This window comes from Lethenteron reissneri, chromosome 28 (genome assembly GCF_015708825.2).
Source record: "Lethenteron reissneri isolate LAM-NWPU_2019-01 chromosome 28, ASM1570882v1, whole genome shotgun sequence".
Taxonomy (NCBI): Eukaryota; Metazoa; Chordata; class Hyperoartia; order Petromyzontiformes; family Petromyzontidae; genus Lethenteron; species Lethenteron reissneri.
The window spans coordinates 4,289,094-4,311,847 of record NC_083806.1 but is presented as its reverse complement, the minus strand read 5'-3'; the positions used below and the strand labels follow the sequence as shown (position 1 = coordinate 4,311,847).

General features: G+C 57.4%; 1 protein-coding gene across 1 annotated transcript; it reads right to left on the bottom strand.

Annotated features, from left to right (window-relative positions):
* Window positions 1-1,800: 1,800 nt before the first annotated feature.
* LOC133348713 (calcium-binding protein 1-like) lies at window positions 1,801-8,449 on the bottom strand. The gene is made up of 4 exons (XM_061561651.1): window positions 8,290-8,449; window positions 5,467-5,497; window positions 1,921-2,064; window positions 1,801-1,820 (listed from the first exon to the last, which is right to left on the bottom strand). Exons 1-4 carry the CDS (start codon window positions 8,353-8,355, stop codon window positions 1,801-1,803), a joined length of 261 nt encoding a protein of 86 aa, XP_061417635.1. The 5' UTR covers window positions 8,356-8,449.
* Between the last annotated feature and the right edge of the window lie 14,305 nt (window positions 8,450-22,754).

Sequence of the window (22,754 nt, the reverse complement as noted above, 5' to 3'; positions counted from 1 at the left end):
CTCGAGCTGCGTCTGGTCGCCTGGCGCTGGAGTAAGAGAGCGATTTCCCCTCTGCGCTCCTCTATTTATCCTCCCTACCTCCCAAAGGGGATGCTGCGCTGAACAATGGGCTCGTGCACCCCAAGCCCGCGCACCGCAGTCCCCAGGCGCTGTTGATATGCTAATCAGTGTGCTGCGTGCAAGGCGTAAATCCTAATTACTCCCTTACCCTTCCTACCAATGGGGCTTGCGCGCTCAAGCGCAATTATCCCAACCCTCCATGACTATGCGCAACAGCCCCTGTGACCCCGCTATTCATGCTGTCCCGTGCCTCCCCTGCTCGCCCCGTCGACCCGTGGGAGTGTGTGTGGGGGGAAATGCGCCTCAACCGCGGTGGCCGAATGCCCCACGCCACGACCTACCATATTAAGGCCGGCCGCAGCGCCGCGGTGCCACGTAGCACGGGGAGGTCATCCAATTCCCTGATCGCCGGAAACCGTGAGAATTAATCCCGATAAGGGTCTCTCGGATAAAAACCGGTCGATCAGGTGACCTTCCCTTCCAGCTCTATGGGGGGGGGGGGGGATGCGTGCGGGTGTGTGCTTATGTGGGGCGGGTGATGGGGGGCAGTGCGGTGGGGGAAGCCGGGCGGCTCCCTGGTTCGGCAGAGCGGCCCCGTCGTTGTGGCACCACAGAACCCCAACGACTCCTCGTGCCCCAGCAGACGCGCACTCCGCCTCGCCCTTGACTCACTGGGCTGCATTGGGTGCCACGGTGGCTAGGAGATGTTAACTACCTCGCCTGGTCTACAGGAGGTCGTTGGGTTCGATCCCGACCCTGACGCCTGCTGTATATTTGGATGTTGCGTGTTTCTCTCTCATCATCATCACGGTGGCTAGGAGATGTTAACTACCTTTCCTGGTCTACAGTAGGTCGTGGGTTCGATCCCGACCCAGACGTTTGCTGTATATTTGGAGTTTGCGTGTCTCTCTCTCATCATCATCACGGTGGCTAGGAGATGTTAAATACCTCGCCTGGCATGCAGGAGGTCGTTGGGTTGGATCCCGACCCTGACGCCTGATGTGTATTTGCAGTCTGCGTGTCTCTCTCTCCCCCCCGTGATCGTGTGGATTTTTCTCCAGGTCCTCCGGTTTTTCCCTCCACATTTAGAATAAAGATGCGTTTAGAGCATTTGGCTACTGCTATACATTTCCACGCGATGAGCCACTGCGTTGAGCTATCATTTGTGGCCAGGTCGCTTCTGAAATCTAAATAGCTCAGTGGGGCTTACCTGGTGAAACAAAAAATAGTGTTAGCTTATTTTGGCCTGTAGGGGACCCAGCCACCACCATCGCCATTATCACACGAGCTGCCTTCCCCCCAAATCACACGTGTGGGTTTAGTCGGCGATTCTTCTGTTTTGTTGTTGTTGTTGTTGCTGTCACGGTCTCAGTGTCGTCGATGGAAATCTGAGGCATTGCAGAGTCTCGTCTCGGTCCCCGTGGTATCCATTGGAGTATCGAATGCCACACAGCCATTTGTCAAACTTGCAAAATAAAAAAAACATCGGCAGTTCCTGAAGAACTGCATTGTGATCCTTCATGTCTTCAACTCACCCTCAAAACGAATTGGATTTAAGCAAAATGCAACACCACCGACTGCCAGTGACAGTGGCAGCAGCAGTGCTGCAGAAATACGCAAACCGTGGTGGAACGAGCTTCGTCATCACTAGGACTCATCAGCATGGCATGGCCACCAATGCTCACTGCCGCAGAGTCTGTCTCTGGCAGCAATACAGTTGATTTGTGTTTGGATTCAGACTTACAGGGCACTGCGGTGCACTGCGATGCGGAGCCGTGCAATGCGGCGAGATCCGGTGCAGCGCGGTGCGATGCAGTGCGGTGCAGTGCAGCGCGGTGCAGCGCGGTGCGATGCGCTCACGAGTCATGTTGATGCTCTGCGAGAGCTCCAGCAGCTCCATCTCGGTGGGCATGAAGCCCATGGTCCGCATGCACAGGCCGAGGTCGCGGCACGTCATGAAACCGTCGCCGTCGCGGTCAAACTCGCGGAACGCCTCGCGCAGCTCTGCAGGATGGGGGAGGTGATGGGGTCAGCGACAGGGTGATGATGGTGATGGGGTTAGGGACAGGGTGATGGGAGTGATGGGGTTAGGGACAGGGTGATGATGGTGATGGGGTTAGAGACAGAATGATGGGGTTAGGGATAGGGTGATGGGAGTGATGAGGTTAGGGACAAGATGATGGGTTTAGGGACAGGGTGATTGATGGGTTTAGCAACAGGGTAATGGGGTTAGGGACATGGTGATGGGAGTGATGGGGTTAGGGATATGGTATTGGAGGTGATGATGATGATAAGGTAAAGGTGAGCATGATCAGGCGAAGGTGGTGGTGATGATGAGATGTGATCGATGAGATCGTTGAGGGGATGTTAATTACAATGGTGGCAAAGGCAGGGTGGTAGACTGACGATGGTGGTGAGTGATAGTGATGGTGAGTAATGGTGGTGGTGGCGATGGTGGTCAGGATGGTGGTGGATGTGAGTGATGGTGGTGGTGAGTGACGGTGGGCTCTTGGGAAATGGACACAAGGTGATTGTGGTGAGTGGATTAGGTCAGAGAGGTGAGCGCTTATGGATAGACGGGGAGACGGTGGTGAGCAATGGGGAGAGACACTGAGTGAAGATGATGATGATGATGTGGATGGTGGGTGAGCGGGGACGCGGTGGTGTCGGTGATTGGCGTTGAGAGGCACTCGCAGCAAACGTCGCGGTCAGCGCACGGCGCGGATTAAAGACGAACTACACGAACCCGGCTGCGTGCCTCTCAGGCCGATGCGTTTACGTGCGGCCGCGAAAGACGTTCAACAAACTGTACATGCATGGAGTGCAACGGTGAGGCCGCTACGCTACGAACCCCGGCCACCCGAGTTCGATTCCCGCTCACGGCCACCAATAGTGACGATTATCTGAACCGTTCCTGGGCCTCCCCTAGATCGACTCAGCCTCAAGTGAGTACCTGGTGAGGTGTGTAAAATATCGCCACTTGGGAGACAAAGGCGGTCGGGCGTGGTGCTGGCCACCTACCCCCTCGTGTGCCGTGACGGCCTTCATAGGCGCTCGCTAACAGCACTTGCCCCAATAGTCTGTAAAGGCTACACGGGGGATCGTTGTCTTTGTTGTATGTATGTTGAACTTTTTTCGCACCAATCGTAGCCAACCATGCTCATCGTAGGTGCGGGTGAAAGGCAACAAACTAAACACAAAAAGCAGTTTATAAAGAAGTTAGTTTGCCAATCTATATTACTTAAAAGTGCACAGCTCCGGTGGCTTCCGAATATCGTAAGGAAGAACGTTCCAGACGGCCACAGAAGCGCATCTGAAAGCGCGCGATGCGGTGACAACCGTCTTTGTTCGATGGGCAGCAGTCAGAAGCCGCCGCCGCTGCTGCTGCTGCTGTGAGGATGAATGAAATTCCCGTGATGGTTTAGGCTCCTTGACGAGAGCAGCAAGGAATTTTGGTTGATTCGTGGCAAGCACTTTGTGCGTAATCAACAAGAACGTCCAAGTATCCGTGATGAGCCTATGATGTAAATACGCAGACATCACCTAAACTATTTAAACTAAACTAATTTGTATTTAACTAGGTAAGGCCCACTAAGATACATCGCTCTTTTTCAGAAGCGACCTGGCCACAAATGAGAGCTTAACGAAGTGGCTTATCGCATGGAAATGTATTGCAGCTAAATACTTTAAACGCACGGTAATTCTAAAAGTGGAGGGAAAACCCGGAGGACACGGAGAGAAATCCATACGATCACTCCAAATATACAGCAGGCGTCAGGGTCGGGATCGAACCCACGACCTCCTGTATACCAGGAGAGGTATTTAACATCTCGCCACCGTGGCAAAATAGCCGTGGGGTTTGGTAGCCAGCACAATTATCCATGTTTGATTTTGGGTTGGGCCACGGGGTAGACCTTTGGAAGAATTTTGATAAGAACACCGCTACCGCGTGGCCTTACGCTCAAACAAATACGGATCAAGCCGAAGGAATCCTACATCCCTTCGCTCCACACAATGTATATTGAGTAATGCTCTAAGACATTCCATCAGCCACACGCGGAGTTCGTCTGGGAGTGCATTTTCTGCATCAGCAGTTATTGGTTTAAGGCAATCAAGCTCTGAGCCGAATTCGACATTCAGTATCTCACCAGCAGAGCCAGGCTTGCTTGCCTGAACCAATGCTGCATGGTGAACTGCACAGTGTCTCACCAGCAGAGCCAGGTTCGCTTGTACCAATGCTGAACTGCCAAATGTTAGTAGGCAAGGACCGGGGTTTTGGCATTCGGTGTCCTCATCAGCAGAGTGAAGCTCGCTTGAAGCAATGCTGGTGCACTGCCCAGATGTTTACAGGGAAGGGCGCTCCGTGTGAGAGATGGGCCCTGCTTCGATGCTAAATTAAACAACACAAACCCCTTTGTGGAGGATATATAAACATAATGATTGTTTTTTTACCCTTCTATCTGGCAAAAAAACTGACACCTTTTTTACAAGGAGTCATGTTTGCATAGACCACAATACCTGCAGTCATAATGCAAACAAAAAACATAACTCTGATAATGTGCACTGTCCTTGAAGTTGATTGGTCCACACCCGAGACAGCTTTCCTTAGAGCCTAGTCTCACATGGGTTGGACCAGATGACGCCAAAAGGCGCACCACAATACCTGCATTATGACTGCAGGTATTGTGGTCTATGCAAACATGACTCCTTGTAAAAAAAGGTGTCAGTTTTGTTGCCAGATAGAAGGGTAAAAAAACAATTATCATATTTTTTTACTGACAAATGAGGTTCCAATGGGATATATAAACACATTTGTAAATAGATATACGGATAACACACAAACACGTTGGCGCAACGTTGAGTCAACGTTTGGCGTGTTTACTGGGCAATTTACGTTTTCAGAACAGATGGGAGCACGCCCGAAAGAGCTCATCCGCTGCGGAGATGGAGTGCGGTTAGCGTGGGCAGGGAATCGGGGTCCATCTTCTTGGTTCTTTCGGTAAAGTCACGTAGAAGGAAAGCAATAAAATAATAAAAATAAAACATAATAAAATAAAATAATTCTCACGACGTTTCGGCCACAACGCAAGCAGCCGTCCTCAGGTGAAGAATGAGACATTACCAAGCTAGGAGCTAATATATACGCTGCGTTGGAGGTGCAAGAGCGCCTTAACAAAAAGAATGTGCATATGAAGAGGAATTTAGCAATGTCTCATTCTTCACCTGAGGACGGCTGCTTGCGTTGTGGCCGAAACGTCGTGAGAATTATTTTATTTTATTATGTTTTATTTTTATTATTTTATTGCTTCCCTTCTACGTGACTTTACCGAAAGAACCAAGAAGATGGATCCCTGCAGTCACGAAAGCTTTGCATCGAAAGGAATCGGGGTGTCTGTGCATCCGCACCTTCAATCTCTTCGGGGCGAAGTTCCCTCTCCTTGTGTCCAACGAGTCCGGGGCGGGAGAGAGGCGAGGGGAGTATACTGTTATATAATAACAACTCTCTATATAATAACTCCTTATACTGGTAGGAACCTCCTGCTTACACCAGCCCACAGAGGATTATTGTGTCCGTCGTGCAGGGAGGGGCTGGGTGGGGAGGGGAGGGTGGGGAGGGGCTGGGTAGGGAGGGTGGGGTAGGGTGGGGAGTGGAGGGTGGGGAGGGGCTGGGTGGGGAGTGGAGGGTGGGGAGGGGCTGGGTGGGGGGTGGGAGGGGTGGGGCTGGGTGGAGAGGGGAGGGTGGGGAGGGGCTGGGTGGGAAGGGGCTGGGTGGGGAGGGTGGGGCTGGGAGGTGGAGGGTGGGGCTGGGTGGGGAGGGGCTGGTCACCCCGTGGTTCCCTTATAAAACTCAACGTTTAACCTACTCACGCCGGCTTGTGCCCGCCCTCACAGTCGGGCATATTTGCGGAATACAGCACGCCGCCGTTGACCCTGGCCATTGACCGAGCAACCCAACGTTCCTACCAGCTCCCTCCGCAGGAATGTGTTATATTCTTGGTTCTTTCGGTAAAGTCACGTAGAAGGGAAAACATAAAATGTGGTTTTCACACCTAATGATGATTGCTTGTGTTGCAATCGAAACGTCGTGAGAATTTTATTGTTTTATGTGTATTATTTTATTATTTCCCTTCTTCGTGACTGTACCGAAAGAACCAAGAATATGAATCCCTGCAGTCACGAAAGCTTTAAATCGAAACTCTTTATATAATAACTCTTGACTACTATTTATATTTTATCAGGTTAGGCTCGCTGAGCTATATGCAGCTCTTTTTCAGAAGCGACCTGGCCACAAGTGATCACCCAACGAAGCGGCTTCTCATCACGTGGACATCTATAGGAGCCAAATACTCTAAATGCGTGTTACTAAATGCGGAGAGGAAGCCCGGAGGACCCGGAGAAAAATCCACGCAACCACGGGGACGTAAAGAGAGACACACAAACTCCAGGGTCCGGATCGAACCCACGATGTAGACCAGGTGAGGTAGTTAACATCTCGCCACCGTGGCGCCCCTATTCACGATATCTGAACTGTGTTCGCTCCCCGCTCTCGTGGGAGGAAAGAGGGAGGTAGGGCGACTCAGAGGCACCTGCAGGAGGAACCACAGACGAGCTGGGAGACAGCAACTGCAGCTACGTGGCGAGCCGGCGCCAAATACTCCCGCTACCAACCCCAAGTTCTGCAGTCATCTATATATTAAGATATTCTCAGCCAATTCATCAGGGCCTTTACGTGTCATACAGCACTCGCTCACTCTCAGAGAGAGAACGGCTAAGAAGCGCAAGGAACCAAAGGCAAGTGAGAACGCAGCAGCCAAAATCCTCCCCAAGCTCTGCCCTCCTCTATATATGAAGTTGTTATCGGCCAATTCACGAGTGTTTACTACATGAGGGAGGAAGCCAGAGCACCCGGAGGAAACCCACGCGTGTGAGGGGGCAACACTCGATCCCACGCAGATGGAACAGGCGGAGTCCACATTATCTGTACTGCCTTCTCCTGGTGAGACAGAGTCCGTCTCCTCCTCTACGCCCACGGGAAGAAGGGAGTTTAGCAACATCTATGTGGGGTGATCCACAAACCCTTGCTGCTGCCTCCACGCAGCGCTGGATCACAGGCAGCCATACGCAGCATAGCCGTCACGCGTGGCCAGGCGTGACGAGGCCTGGCCTGGCCTCGTCACGCCTCACACTTGCACGTGTGCTGGGAGCTCCGGTTCCCTCAGAAGCTCTCAGCAGGTGTAAAGGAACGTCGGACACGGTGCACGCGCCACAACCCGGCAGCACACCGGGGGGAGCCACGCTAGGAGCAGAACCGCGACCCCGTACGGAGGGGTCACGACCCCGTATGGAGGGGTCACGACCCCGTACGGAAGGGTCATGATCCCGTATGGAGGGGTCACGACCCCGTATTGAGGGTCACGATCCCATACGAATGTGTCACAATCCTGTACGGAGGGGTTAGCCACCCCACGCTTCGATTCCTGCATCCGGTTCCTTTTCGACGCGGGATCCGTTCCCAGCGGGAGGAGGAACCCCGAGGGTCGGATTGTTCCGGGGTACACAGAGACAACCCCAGGGGTTTACAAGCCAATGCCTCCAATTATCACGGTCAGCTACGTACGGTGCGAAATAAGTTCAACATACATATGTATGCCATCGCATCGTCTCCCCGGTGAACAGTGACAGATGCCACTCGCATCATCATTGACCAAATCCAAGGGTGTCAAGTCCACATTGCTAAGGCGGTGGGCACGCTAAATTATAAGTAGAGCACCATCCCAGGATTGCACAGATGCTGACTGCACCTACAGGGTGTCCTCCATCACCAGCATCATCAACATCATCAACATTACCGGCATCATCATCATCATCTGTATCATCAGCATCATAATCAGCATTAACATCACCAGCACCATCATCATCAGGAAGGTCATCAGCACCTACATCATCAGCTTCACAATCAGCATCATAATCATCACTGGCATCATAAGGATCGTTATCAGCATAACCAGTATCATCAGCATCACAATTGGCATAATTATCACCACCATTATCGTCACCATCATCAGCAGCATCCTCATGGGCAGCAGTATCATCACCTCGCAGCAGAGCGCTCGAGCCCAATCGTGCTAAGCCACCGCTCATTTTCCACCATCGTCAATCACGGCGAAACTTTCGACAGCAGCAGTGCTGCACGGAAACGCCATCCGCGCGCGATCCACCTGCCCTGACCTTGATGAGGGCCTCGGCTAGGCCCCCCCGGAGGAAGATGCACGCGGGCCCCAGGAGGTTCTGCATCTCCCCACTGGGCCCCCCCTCGTGGGGCTCCGTGTCGAGAGGGTGAGGCTGCGTGGATCTCCGAGGAGGCTGCAGTCCCGACCCCAGTCCGATGCGTGGCTCTAATCGGTTGACCAGTCACTGACCTAACCACTCACGCGCTCAGTCCCTTACTTAAAACCACTCACGCGCTTGGTCACAAAGCCACCCTGCCTCTCACTCACCCAGCCACTCACTCACCCAGCCTCTCACTCACCCAGCCTCTCACTCACCCACCTCTCACTCACCCAGCCTCTCACTCACCGAGCCTCTCACTCATCCAGCCTCTCACTCACCCAGCCTCTCACTCACCCAGCCTCTCACTCACCCAGCCTCTCACTCACCCAGCCTCTCACTCACACAGCTTCTCACTCACCCAGCCTCTCACTCACCCACCTCTCACTCACCCAGCCTCTCACTCACCCACCTCTCACTCACCCAGCCTCTCACTCACCCAGCCACTCACTCAGCCAGCGTCTCATTCACCCAGCGTCTCACTCAGCCAGCCTCTCACTCACCCAGCCACTCACTCACCCAGCCACTCACTTACCCAGCCTCTCACTCACCCAGCCACTCACTTACCCAGCCTCTCACTCACACAGCCTGTCACTCACCCAGCCTCTCACTCACCCAGCCACTCACTCAGCCAGCGTCTCATTCACCCAGCGTCTCACTCAGCCAGCCTCTCACTCACCCAGCCACTCACTCACCCAGCCTCTCACTCACCCAGCCTCTCACTCACCCAGCCTCTCACTCACCCAGCCTCTCACTCACCCAGCCTCTCACTCACCCAGCCTCTCACTCATCCAGCCTCTCTCTCACCCAACCTCTCACTCACCCAGCCTCTCACTCACCCACCTCTCACTCACCCAGCCTCTCACTCACCCAGCCTCTCACTCACCCAGCCTCTCACTCACCCACCTCTCACTCACCCAGCCTCTCACTCACCCAGCCTCTCACTCACCCAGCCTCTCACTCACCCAGCCTCTCACTCCCCCAGCCTCTCACTCACCCAGCCTCTCACTCACCCAGCCTCTCACTCACCCAGCCTCTCACTCACCCACCTCTCACTCACCCAGCCTCTCACTCACCCAGCCTCTCACTCCCCCAGCCTCTCACTCACCCAGCCTCTCACTCACCCACCTCTCACTCACCCAGCCTCTCACTCACCCAGCCTCTCACTCACCCAGCCACTCACTCAGCCAGCGTCTCATTCACCCAGCCTCTCACTCACCCAGCCTCTCACTCACCCAGCCTCTCACTCATCCAGCCTCTCTCTCACCCAGCCTCTCACTCACCCAGCCTCTCACTCACCCAGCCTCTCACTCACCCAGCCTCTCACTCACCCAGCCTCTCACTCACCCAGCCTCTCACTCACCCAGCCTCTCACTCACCCAGCCTCTCACTCACCCACCTCTCATTCATCCAGCCTCTCACTCACCAAGCCTCTCACTCACCCAGCCTCTCACTCATCCAGCCTCTCACTCACCCAGCCTCTCACTCACCCAGCCTCTCACTCACCCAGCCTCTCACTCATCCAGCTTCTCTCTCACCCGGCCTCTCACTCACCCAGCCACTCACTCACCCAGCCTCTCACTCACCCAGCCTCTCACTCACCCAGCCTCTCACTCACCCAGCCTCTCACTCACCCAGCCACTCACTCACCCAGCCACTCACTCACCCAGCCTCTCACTCACCCAGCCTCTCACTCACCCAGCCTCTCACTCACCCAGCCTCTCACTCACCCAGCCTCTCACCAGCTAGCCTCTCACTCGCCCAGCCTCTCATTCATCCAGCCTCTCACCAGCTAGCCTCTCACTCACCCAGCCTCTCACTCACCCACCTCTCACTCACCCAGCCTCTCACTCACCCAGCCTCTCACTCATCCAGCCTCTCACTCACCCAGCCACTCACTCACCCAGCCTATCACTCACCCACCTCTCACCCACCTCTCACTCACCCAGCCTCTCACTCACCCAGCGTCTCACTCCCCCAGCCTCTCACTCACTCAGCCTCTCACTCACCCAGCCTCTCACTCACCCAGCCTCTCACTCACCCAGCCTCTCACTCACCCACCTCTCATTCATCCAGCCTCTCACTCACCCAGCCACTCACTCACCCAGCGTCTCACTCCCACAGCCTCTCACTCACCCAGCGTCTCACTCCCCCAGCCTCTCACTCACCCACCTCTCACTCACCCAGCCACTCACTCACCCAGCCTCTCTCTCACCCACCCTCTCACTCACCCACCTCTCACCCAGCCTCTCACTCACCCAGCCTCTCACTCCCCCAGCCTCTCACTCACCCAGCCACTCACTCCCCCAGCCTCTCACTCACCCAGCCTCTCTCTCACCCACCCTCTCACTCACCCAGCCTCTCTCTCACCCACCCTCTCACTCACCCACCTCTCACTCACCCAGCCTCTCACTCACCCAGCCACTCACTCCCCCAGCCTCTCACTCACCCAGCCACTCACTCACCCAGCCTTTCTCTCACCCACCCTCTCACTCACCCACCTCTCACTCACCCAGCCTCTCACTCACCCAGCCACTCACTCCCCCAGCCTCTCACTCACCCAGCCCCTCACTCACCCAGCCTCTCTCTCACCCACCCTCTCACTCACCCAGCCTCTCTCTCACCCACCCTCTCACTCACCCACCTCTCACTCACCCAGCCTCTCACTCACCCAGCCACTCACTCACCACCTCTCACTCACCCCAGCCACTCACTCACCCAGCCTCTCTCTCACACACCCTCTCACTCACCCACCTCTCACTCACCCAGCCTCTCTCTCACCCACCCTCTCACTCACCCAGCCTCTCACTCACCCAGCCTCTCACTCACCCACCTCTCCCTCACCCACCTCTCACTCACCCAGCCACTCACTCACCCAGCCTCTCACTCACCCAGCCTCTCACTCACCCAGCCTCTCACTCACCCAGCCTCTCACTCACCCAGCCTCTCACTCACCCAGCCTCTCACTCACCCAGCCTCTCACTCATCCAGCTTCTCTCTCACCCAGCCTCTCACTCACCCACCTCTCACTCACCCAGCCACTCACTCACCCAGCCTCTCTCTCACCCAGCCTCTCACTCACCCAGCCTCTCACTCACCCAGCCTCTCACTCACCCAGCCTCTCACTCACCCAGCCTCACCAGCCTCTCACTCACCCAGCCACTCACTCCCCCACCCTCTCACTCACCCAGCCTCTCACTCACCCAGCCTCTCACTCACCCAGCCACTCACTCCCCCACCCTCTCACTCACCCAGCCTCTCACTCACCCAGCCTCTCACTCACCCAGCCTCTCACTCATCCAGCCTCTCTCTCACCCAGCCTCTCACTCACCCCACCTCTCACTCACACCAGCCACTCACTCACCCAGCCTCTCTCTCACCAGCATCTCACTCACCCAGCCTCTCACTCACCCAGCCTCTCACTCACCCAGCCTCTCACTCACCCAGCCTCTCACTCACCCAGCCTCTCACTCACCCAGCCTCTCACTCACCCAGCCTCTCACTCACCCAGCTTCTCTCTCACCCAGCCTCTCACTCCCCCAGCCTCTCACTCACCCAGCCACTCACTCCCCCACCGTCTCACTCACCCACCTCTAACTCACCCAGCCACTCACTCACCCACCTCACTCACCCAGTCTCTCACTCACCCAGCCTCTCACTCACCCAGCCTCTCACTCACCCAGCCACTCACTCCCCCAGCCTCTCACTCACCCAGCCTCTCACTCACCCAGCCACTCACTCACCCACCTCTCACTCACCCAGCCTCTCACTCACCCAGCCTCTCACTCACCCAGCCTCTCACTCACCCAGCCACTCACTCACCCACCTCTCAATCACCCAGCCTCTCACTCACCCAGCCTCTCACTCACCCAGCCTCTCACTCACCCAGCCTCTCACTCACACAGCCTCTCACTCATCCAGCCTCTCACTCACCCACCTCTCACTCACCCACCTCTCACTCACCCACCTCTCACTCACCCACCTCTCACTCCCCCAGCCTCTCACTCACCCAGCCTCTCACTCATCCAGCCTCTCACTCCCCCACCTCTCACTCACCCACCTCTCACTCACCCACCTCTCACTCACCCACCTCTCACTCACCCAGCCTCTCACTCACCCAGCCTCTCACTCACCCAGCCTCTCACTCACCCAGCCTCTCACTCACCCAGCCACTCACTCACTCAGCCACTCACTCACCCAGCCACTAACTCAGCCTCTCACTCACCAGCCTCTCACTCACCCAGCCTCTCACTCACCAGCCTCTCACTCACCCAACCGCTCACTCACCCAGCCTCTCACTCACCCAGCCTCTCACTCACCCACCTCTCACTCACCCAGCCTCTCACTCACCCAGCCTCTCACTCACCCAGCCTCTCACTCACCCAGCCTCTCACTCCCCCAGCCTCTCACTCACCCACCCCTCCCTCACCCAGCCTCTCACTCACCCAGCCACTCACTCCCCCAGCCTCTCACTCCCCCAGCCTCTCACTCCCCCAGCCTCTCACTCACCCAGCCACTAACTCACCCAGCCTCTCACTCACCCAGCCTCTCACTCACCCAGCCCCTCATTCACCCAGCGTCTCACTCAGCCAGCCTCTCACTCACCCAGCCTCTCACTCACCCAGCGTCTCGCTCACCCAGCCTCTCACTCACCCAGCCTCTCACTCACCCAGCGTCTCACTCACCCAGCCTCTCAGTCACCCAGCCACTCACTCACCCAGCCACTCACTCACCCAGCCACTCACTCACCCAGCCTCTCACTCACCCAGCCTCTCACTCACCCAGCCTCTCACTCACCCAGCCACTCACTCACCCAGCCACTCACTCACCCAGCCACTCACTCACCCAGCCTCTCACTCACCCAGCCTCTCACTCACCCAGCCTCTCACTCACCCAGCCTCTCACTCGCCCAGCCACTTACTCACCCTGCCTCTCACTTACCCAGCCTCTCACTCACCCAGCCTCTCACTCACCCAGCCTCTCACTCACCCAGCCACTCACTCACCCAGCCTCTCACTCACCCAGCCACTCATTCACTCAGCCACTCACTCACCCAGCCACTCACTCACCCAGCCACTCACTCACCCAGCCTCTCACTCAGCCAGCGTCTCACTCATCCAGCCTCTCTCTCACCCAGCCTCTCACTCATCCAGCCTCTCTCTCACACAGTCTCTCACTCACTCAGCCTCTCTCTCACCCAGCCTCTCACTCATCCAGCCTCTCTCTCACCCAGCCTCTCACTCACCCAGTCTCTCACTCATCCAGCCTCTCTCTCACCCAGTCTCTCACTCACTCAGCCTCTCACTCACCCAGCCACTTACTCACCCAGACTCTCACTCACCCAGCCACTCACTCACTCAGCCACTCACTCACCCAGCCACTCACTCACCCAGCCACTCACTCACCCAGCCTCTCACTTACCCAGCCACTCACACACCCAGCCTCTCACTCACCCAGCCTCTCACTCATCCAGCCTCTCTCTCACCCAGCCTCTCACTCACCCAGCCTCTCACTCATGCAGCCTCTCTCTCACCCAGCCTCTCACTTACCCAGCCTCTCACTCACCCAGCCTCTCACTCACCCAGCCTCTCACTCCCCCAGCCTCTCACTCACCCACCTCTCACTCACCCAGCCTCTCACTCACCCAGCCACTCACTCCCCCAGCCTCTCACTCCCCCAGCCTCTCACTCCCCCAGCCTCTCACTCACCCAGCCACTAACTCACCCAGCCTCTCACTCACCCAGCCTCTCACTCACCCAGCCCCTCATTCACCCAGCGTCTCACTCAGCCAGCCTCTCACTCACCCAGCCTCTCACTCACCCAGCGTCTCGCTCACCCAGCCTCTCACTCACCCAGCCTCTCACTCACCCAGCGTCTCACTCACCCAGCCTCTCAGTCACCCAGCCACTCACTCACCCAGCCACTCACTCACCCAGCCACTCACTCACCCAGCCTCTCACTCACCCAGCCTCTCACTCACCCAGCCTCTCACTCACCCAGCCACTCACTCACCCAGCCACTCACTCACCCAGCCACTCACTCACCCAGCCTCTCACTCACCAGCCTCTCACTCACCCAGCCTCTCACTCACCCAGCCTCTCACTCGCCCAGCCACTTACTCACCCTGCCTCTCACTTACCCAGCCTCTCACTCACCCAGCCTCTCACTCACCCAGCCTCTCACTCACCCAGCCACTCACTCACCCAGCCTCTCACTCACCCAGCCACTCATTCACTCAGCCACTCACTCACCCAGCCACTCACTCACCCAGCCACTCACTCACCCAGCCTCTCACTCAGCCAGCGTCTCACTCATCCAGCCTCTCTCTCACCCAGCCTCTCACTCATCCAGCCTCTCTCTCACACAGTCTCTCACTCACTCAGCCTCTCTCTCACCCAGCCTCTCACTCATCCAGCCTCTCTCTCACCCAGCCTCTCACTCACCCAGCCTCTCACTCATCCAGCCTCTCTCTCACCCAGTCTCTCACTCACTCAGCCTCTCACTCACCCAGCCACTTACTCACCCAGACTCTCACTCACCCAGCCTCTCACTCACCCAGCCACTCACTCCCCCAGCCTCTCACTCACCCAGCCACTCACTCACCCAGCCTCTCTCTCACCCACCCTCTCACTCACCCAGCCTCTCTCTCACCCACCCTCTCACTCACCCACCTCTCACTCACCCAGCCTCTCACTCACCCAGCCACTCACTCACCCACCTCTCACTCACCCAGCCACTCACTCACCCAGCCTCTCTCTCACACACCCTCTCACTCACCCACCTCTCACTCACCCAGCCTCTCTCTCACCCACCTTCTCACTCACCCAGCCTCTCACTCACCCAGCCTCTCACTCACCCACCTCTCACTCACCCACCTCTCACTCACCCAGCCACTCACTCACCCAGCCTCTCACTCACCCAGCCTCTCACTCACCCAGCCTCTCACTCACCCAGCCTCTCACTCACCCAGCCTCTCACTCACCCAGCCTCTCACTCACCCAGCCTCTCACTCATCCAGCTTCTCTCTCACCCAGCCTCTCACTCACCCACCTCTCACTCACCCAGCCACTCACTCACCCAGCCTCTCTCTCACCCAGCCTCTCACTCACCCAGCCTCTCACTCACCCAGCCTCTCACTCACCCAGCCTCTCACTCACCCAGCCTCTCACTCACCCAGCCTCTCACTCACCCAGCCACTCACTCCCCCACCCTCTCACTCACCCAGCCTCTCACTCACCCAGCCTCTCACTCACCCAGCCACTCACTCCCCCACCCTCTCACTCACCCAGCCTCTCACTCACCCAGCCTCTCACTCACCCAGCCTCTCACTCATCCAGCCTCTCTCTCACCCAGCCTCTCACTCACCCACCTCTCACTCACCCAGCCACTCACTCACCCAGCCTCTCTCTCACCCAGCATCTCACTCACCCAGCCTCTCACTCACCCAGCCTCTCACTCACCCAGCCTCTCACTCACCCAGCCTCTCACTCACCCAGCCTCTCACTCACCCAGCCTCTCACTCACCCAGCCTCTCACTCACCCAGCTTCTCTCTCACCCAGCCTCTCACTCCCCCAGCCTCTCACTCACCCAGCCACTCACTCCCCCACCGTCTCACTCACCCACCTCTAACTCACCCAGCCACTCACTCACCCACCTCTCACTCACCCAGTCTCTCACTCACCCAGCCTCTCACTCACCCAGCCTCTCACTCACCCAGCCACTCACTCCCCCAGCCTCTCACTCACCCAGCCTCTCACTCACCCAGCCACTCACTCACCCACCTCTCACTCACCCAGCCTCTCACTCACCCAGCCTCTCACTCACCCAGCCTCTCACTCACCCAGCCACTCACTCACCCACCTCTCAATCACCCAGCCTCTCACTCACCCCAGCCTCTCACTCACCCAGCCTCTCACTCACCCAGCCTCTCACTCACACAGCCTCTCACTCACCCAGCCTCTCACTCACCCACCTCTCACTCACCCACCTCTCACTCACCCACCTCTCACTCACCCACCTCTCACTCCCCCAGCCTCTCACTCACCCAGCCTCTCACTCATCCAGCCTCTCACTCACCCACCTCTCACTCACCCACCTCTCACTCACCCACCTCTCACTCACCCACCTCTCACTCACCCAGCCTCTCACTCACCCAGCCTCTCACTCACCCAGCCTCTCACTCACCCAGCCTCTCACTCACCCAGCCACTCACTCACTCAGCCACTCACTCACCCAGCCACTAACTCAGCCTCTCACTCACCAGCCTCTCACTCACCCAGCCTCTCACTCACCAGCCTCTCACTCACCCAGCCACTCACTCACCCAGCCTCTCACTCACCCAGCCTCTCACTCACCCACCTCTCACTCACCCAGCCTCTCACTCACCCAGCCTCTCACTCACCCAGCCTCTCACTCACCCAGCCTCTCACTCCCCCAGCCTCTCACTCACCCACCTCTCACTCACCCAGCCTCTCACTCACCCAGCCACTCACTCCCCCAGCCTCTCACTCCCCCAGCCTCTCACTCCCCCAGCCTCTCACTCACCCAGCCCCTAACTCACCCAGCCTCTCACTCACCCAGCCTCTCACTCACCCAGCCCCTCATTCACCCAGCGTCTCACTCAGCCAGCCTCTCACTCACCCAGCCTCTCTCTCACACAGTCTCTCACTCACTCAGCCTCTCTCTCACCCAGCCTCTCACTCATCCAGCCTCTCTCTCACCCATCCTCTCACTCACCCAGCCTCTCACTCATCCAGCCTCTCTCTCACCCAGTCTCTCACTCACTCAGCCTCTCACTCACCCAGCCACTTACTCACCCAGACTCTCACTCACCCAGCCACTCACTCACTCAGCCACTCACTCACCCAGCCACTCACTCACCCAGCCACTCACTCACCCAGCCTCTCACTTACCCAGCCACTCACACACCCAGCCTCTCACTCACCCAGCCTCTCACTCATCCAGCCTCTCTCTCACCCAGCCTCTCACTCACCCAGCCTCTCACTCATGCAGCCTCTCTCTCACCCAGCCTCTCACTTACCCAGCCTCTCACTCACCCAGCCTCTCACTCACCCAGCCTCTCACTCCCCCAGCCTCTCACTCACCCACCTCTCACTCACCCAGCCTCTCACTCACCCAGCCACTCACTCCCCCAGCCTCTCACTCCCCCAGCCTCTCACTCCCCCAGCCTCTCACTCACCCAGCCACTAACTCACCCAGCCTCTCACTCACCCAGCCTCTCACTCACCCAGCCCCTCATTCACCCAGCGTCTCACTCAGCCAGCCTCTCACTCACCCAGCCTCTCACTCACCCAGCGTCTCGCTCACCCAGCCTCTCACTCACCCAGCCTCTCACTCACCCAGCGTCTCACTCACCCAGCCTCTCAGTCACCCAGCCACTCACTCACCCAGCCACTCACTCACCCAGCCACTCACTCACCCAGCCTCTCACTCACCCAGCCTCTCACTCACCCAGCCTCTCACTCACCCAGCCACTCACTCACCCAGCCACTCACTCACCCAGCCACTCACTCACCCAGCCTCTCACTCACCCAACCTCTCACTCACCCAGCCTCTCACTCACCCAGCCTCTCACTCGCCCAGCCACTTACTCACCCTGCCTCTCACTTACCCAGCCTCTCACTCACCCAGCCTCTCACTCACCCAGCCTCTCACTCACCCAGCCACTCACTCACCCAGCCTCTCACTCACCCAGCCACTCATTCACTCAGCCACTCACTCACCCAGCCACTCACTCACCCAGCCACTCACTCACCCAGCCTCTCACTCAGCCAGCGTCTCACTCATCCAGCCTCTCTCTCACCCAGCCTCTCACTCATCCAGCCTCTCTCTCACACAGTCTCTCACTCACTCAGCCTCTCTCTCACCCAGCCTCTCACTCATCCAGCCTCTCTCTCACCCAGCCTCTCACTCACCCAGCCTCTCACTCATCCAGCCTCTCTCTCACCCAGTTTCTCACTCACTCAGCCTCTCACTCACCCAGCCACTTACTCACCCAGACTCTCACTCACCCAGCCACTCACTCACTCAGCCACTCACTCACCCAGCCACTCACTCACCCAGCCACTCACTCACCCAGCCTCTCACTTACCCAGCCACTCACACACCCAGCCTCTCACTCACCCAGCCTCTCACTCATCCAGCCTCTCTCTCACCCAGCCTCTCACTCACCCAGCCTCTCACTCATGCAGCCTCTCTCTCACCCAGCCTCTCACTTACCCAGCCTCTCACTCACCCAGCCTCTCACTCACCCAGCCTCTCACTCACCCAGCCACTCACTCACCCAGCCTCTCACTCACCCAGCCACTCACTCACCCAGCCACTCACTCACCCAGCCACTCACTCACTCAGCCACTCACTCAGCCAGCCACTCACTCACCCAGCCACTCACTCACCCAGCCTCTCACTCATCCAGCCTCTCTCTCACCCAGCCTCTCACTTACCCAGCCTCTCACTCACCCAGCCACTCACTCACCCAGCCTCTCACTCACCCAGCCACTCACTCACCCAGCCACTCACTCACTCAGCCACTCACTCACCCAGCCACTAACTCACCCAGCCACTCACTCACCCAGCCTCTCACTTACCCAGCCACTCACTCACCCAGCCTCTCACTCACCCAGCCTCTCACTCATCCAGCCTCTCTCTCACCCAGCCTCTCACTCACCCAGCCTCTCACTTATGCAGCCTCTCTCTCACCCAGCCTCTCACTTACCCAGCCTCTCACTCACCCAGCCTCTCACTCACCCAGCCTCTCACTCACCCAGCCACTCACTCACCCAGCCTCTCTCTCACCCAGCCTCTCACTTACCCAGCCTCTCACTCACCCAGCCTCTCACTCACCCAGCCTCTCACTCACCCAGCCACTCACTCACCCAGCCTCTCACTCATCCAGCCACTCACTCACCCAGCCACTCACTCACCCAGCCACTCACTCACTCAGCCACTCACTCACCCAGCCACTCACTCACCCAGCCACTCACTCACCCAGCCTCTCACTCATCCAGCCTCTCTCTCACCCAGCCTCTCACTTACCCAGCCTCTCACTCACCCAGCCTCTCACTCACCCAGCCTCTCACTCACCCAGCCACTCACTCACCCAGCCTCTCACTCACCCAGCCACTCACTCACCCAGCCACTCACTCACTAAGCCACTCACTCACCCAGCCACTGACTCACCCAGCCACTCACTCACCCAGCCTCTCACTCAGCCAGCGTCTCACTCATCCAGCCTCTCACTCACCCAACCTCTCACTCGCTCAGCCACTCACTCACCCAGCCACTCACTCACCTCTGACTCAGCCAGCGTCTCACTCATCCAGCCTCTCTCTCACCCAGCCACTCACTCACCCAGCCTCTCACTCACCTAGCCTCTCACTCACCCAGCCTCTCACTCACCCAGCGTCTCACTCACCCAGCCACTCACTCACCCTACCTCTCACTCACCCAGCCTCTCACTCACCCAGCCACTCATTCACCCAGCCTCTCACAAAGCCAGCGTCTCACTCATCCAGCCTCCCTCTCACCCAGCCTCTCACCAGCTAGCCTCTCACTCAGCCTCTCACTCAACAGCAAAACTAACCAGCCTCTCACTCACCCAGCCCTTCACACACCCAGCTTCTCAGACAGCCGCTCTCATCCAGCCTCTCACCTTGCCAGCCTCTCACTCAGCCTCTCACTAAACTACAAAACCACCCAGCCTCCCACTAAACCAGCCTCTCACTCATCCAGCCTCTCTCTAATCCAGCCTCTCACCAGCTTGCCTCTCACTCACCCAGCCAGTCACTCACCCAGCCTCTCACTCAGCCAGCGTCTCACTCATCCAGCCTCCCTCTCACCCAGCCTCTCACCAGCTAGCCTCTCACTCAGCCTCTCACTCAACAGCAAAACCAACCAGCCTCTCACTCACCCAGCCCTTCACACACCCAGCTTCTCAGACAGCCTCTCTCATCCAGCCTCTCACCTTGCCAGCCTCTCACTCAGCTTCTCACTAAACTACAAAACCACCCAGCCTCCCACTAAACCAGCCTCTCACTCACCCAGCCACTCACTCACCCAGCCACTCACTCACTAAGCCACTCACTCACCCAGCCACTCACTCACCCAGCCACTCACTCACCCAGCCTCTCACTCAGCCAGCGTCTCACTCATCCAGCCTCTCACTCACCCAACCTCTCACTCGCTCAGCCACTCACTCACCCAGCCACTCACTCACCCAGCCACTCACTCACCCAGCCTCTCACTCAGCCAGCGTCTCACTCATCCAGCCTCTCTCTCACCCAGCCACTCACTCACCCAGCTTCTCACTCACCTAGCCTCTCACTCACCCAGCCTCTCACTCACCCAGCGTCTCACTCACCCAGCCACTCACTCACCCTACCTCTCACTCACCCAGCCTCTCACTCAACCAGCCTCTCACTCATCCAGCCTCTCTCTAATCCAGCCTCTCACCAGCTAGCCTCTCACTCACCCAGCCACTCACTCACCCAGCCTCTCACTCAGCCAGCGTCTCACTCATCCAGCCTCCCTCTCACCCAGCCTCTCACCAGCTAGCCTCTCACTCACCCAGCCCTTCACACACCCAGCTTCTCAGACAGCCTCTCTCATCCAGCCTCTCACCTTGCCAGCCTCTCACTCAGCCTCTCACTAAACTACTAAACCACCCAGCCTCCCACTAAACCAGACTCTCACTCAGCCAGCCGCTCACTCACCCAGCCACTCATGCACTCACTCAGCGACTCACCCACTCACCGTGTGATTCACTTATGGACTCACCAACTCACTCACTCGCTCACTCATCCACCCAACCACTCACTCAATTACTCACCGTCTCAGCCACTCAATCACCGACCCACCAACTTACTCACCCGCTCACTCAGTTATTCACTCAACCAGTCACTCACCCAACCAGTTACCCACTCGGTTATCTGCATGTGTGCGTCCCTCCTCTAGGTATACTCCGACGGCACCCTCCACTCCCAGCCTAGGTTCGAATCCAGTCGGGGAGTACGGGTCTCAATGAATCAATCAACTGATTACTCAATTGGTGGACATGTCACTCAATCACACGGTCTATCAATCAGTTAGTCACTTAATCACAACAGTCGAGTGGTGTGCATTACTCGATAATGTTGTATTTAACCCAACATACCCATATCTCAGTGTTGGTCCCAGCCTCGAAACATCTGGCAATTCACCAGGATTGGTCTAGGCAAGCCCGACTGCTGATGAGCCACTGTGTGTTGAAACCAGTCCTTCCCTCTAAACATCTGGCAGCTCACCGGCAATGACTCATGTCAGCCCGACTCTGCTGATGAGACGCTGCGTGTGGAAGCCGGACCGAGTGTTGCTTATGCCGAATCAATGCTGCTGAAGTTATTCAGTCCCATAATTGTTGTTATTTGTTCATGTCGAGAGACGGTTATGTGAAGGAGACATTGCCGATCTACTTTGCTGAATAAATAATGCGCTCGCTCTATCAATTCACACAGCGGTGTCTCTGGCCAGCTGTGTCTGTGCTGTGCGTGTGCGCTAGGTGTGTGTGCTGTGTGTGTGCTACGTGTGTCTCTTCCTGTGTGTATCCTGCGTGTGTCCTCTGCGTGTCTTCGTCCTCTGTGCGTCCTATGTGTGTGCTATGTGTGTGCTGTGTGTGTGCTGTGTGTACCTCCGTCCTGTGTGCGTGCATGTGTGTGTGCTATGCGTGCCTTCGTCCTGTGTGTGTGCTATCTGTGTGCTATGTGTGATCGTGTCCTGTGCGGTGGGTTTGCTGTATTGGTGGAGGTGTGGTGCTGTGTGTGTGCTGTGCGTGCATGCTGTGTGTGCTGCTGTGTGTGCTGTGCGTGTTGTGTGTGCTGCTGTGTGTGTGCTGTGCGTGCTGTGTGTGTTGTGTATGCGTACTTGTGTGTGTGCTGTGTGTGTTGTGCGTGCTGTGTGTGTGTGCGTGCTGTGTGAGTGCTGTGTGAGTGCTGTGTGTGTGTGCTGTGTGAGTGCTGTTGTGTGCAAGTGCTGTGTGTGCTGTGTGTGTGCTGTGTGTGCTGTGTGTGCTGTACATGCGTGCTGTATGTATGCTGCTGTGTGTGTGCTGTGTGGTGTGTGCTGTGTGTGCGTGCAGTGTGGTAAACAGCAATAATCGATGATAAAAATCGAATCGCGACGCGTAATCATGAGAGTGAAGTGAATAGCGAGGCGCGGAGAGCGGCAGGCACCGAGCCCGTTCGCAAATGAACAGCGACGCGTCTCCACCCTCTCGACTGCCATAGACTGCCAGGGGAAGCGCTGTTAGCGGCGCCTGCTAAGGCTGGCACCGCACACGCCGGGGGGGTCGCGTGTCCAAGCACCACGCCCG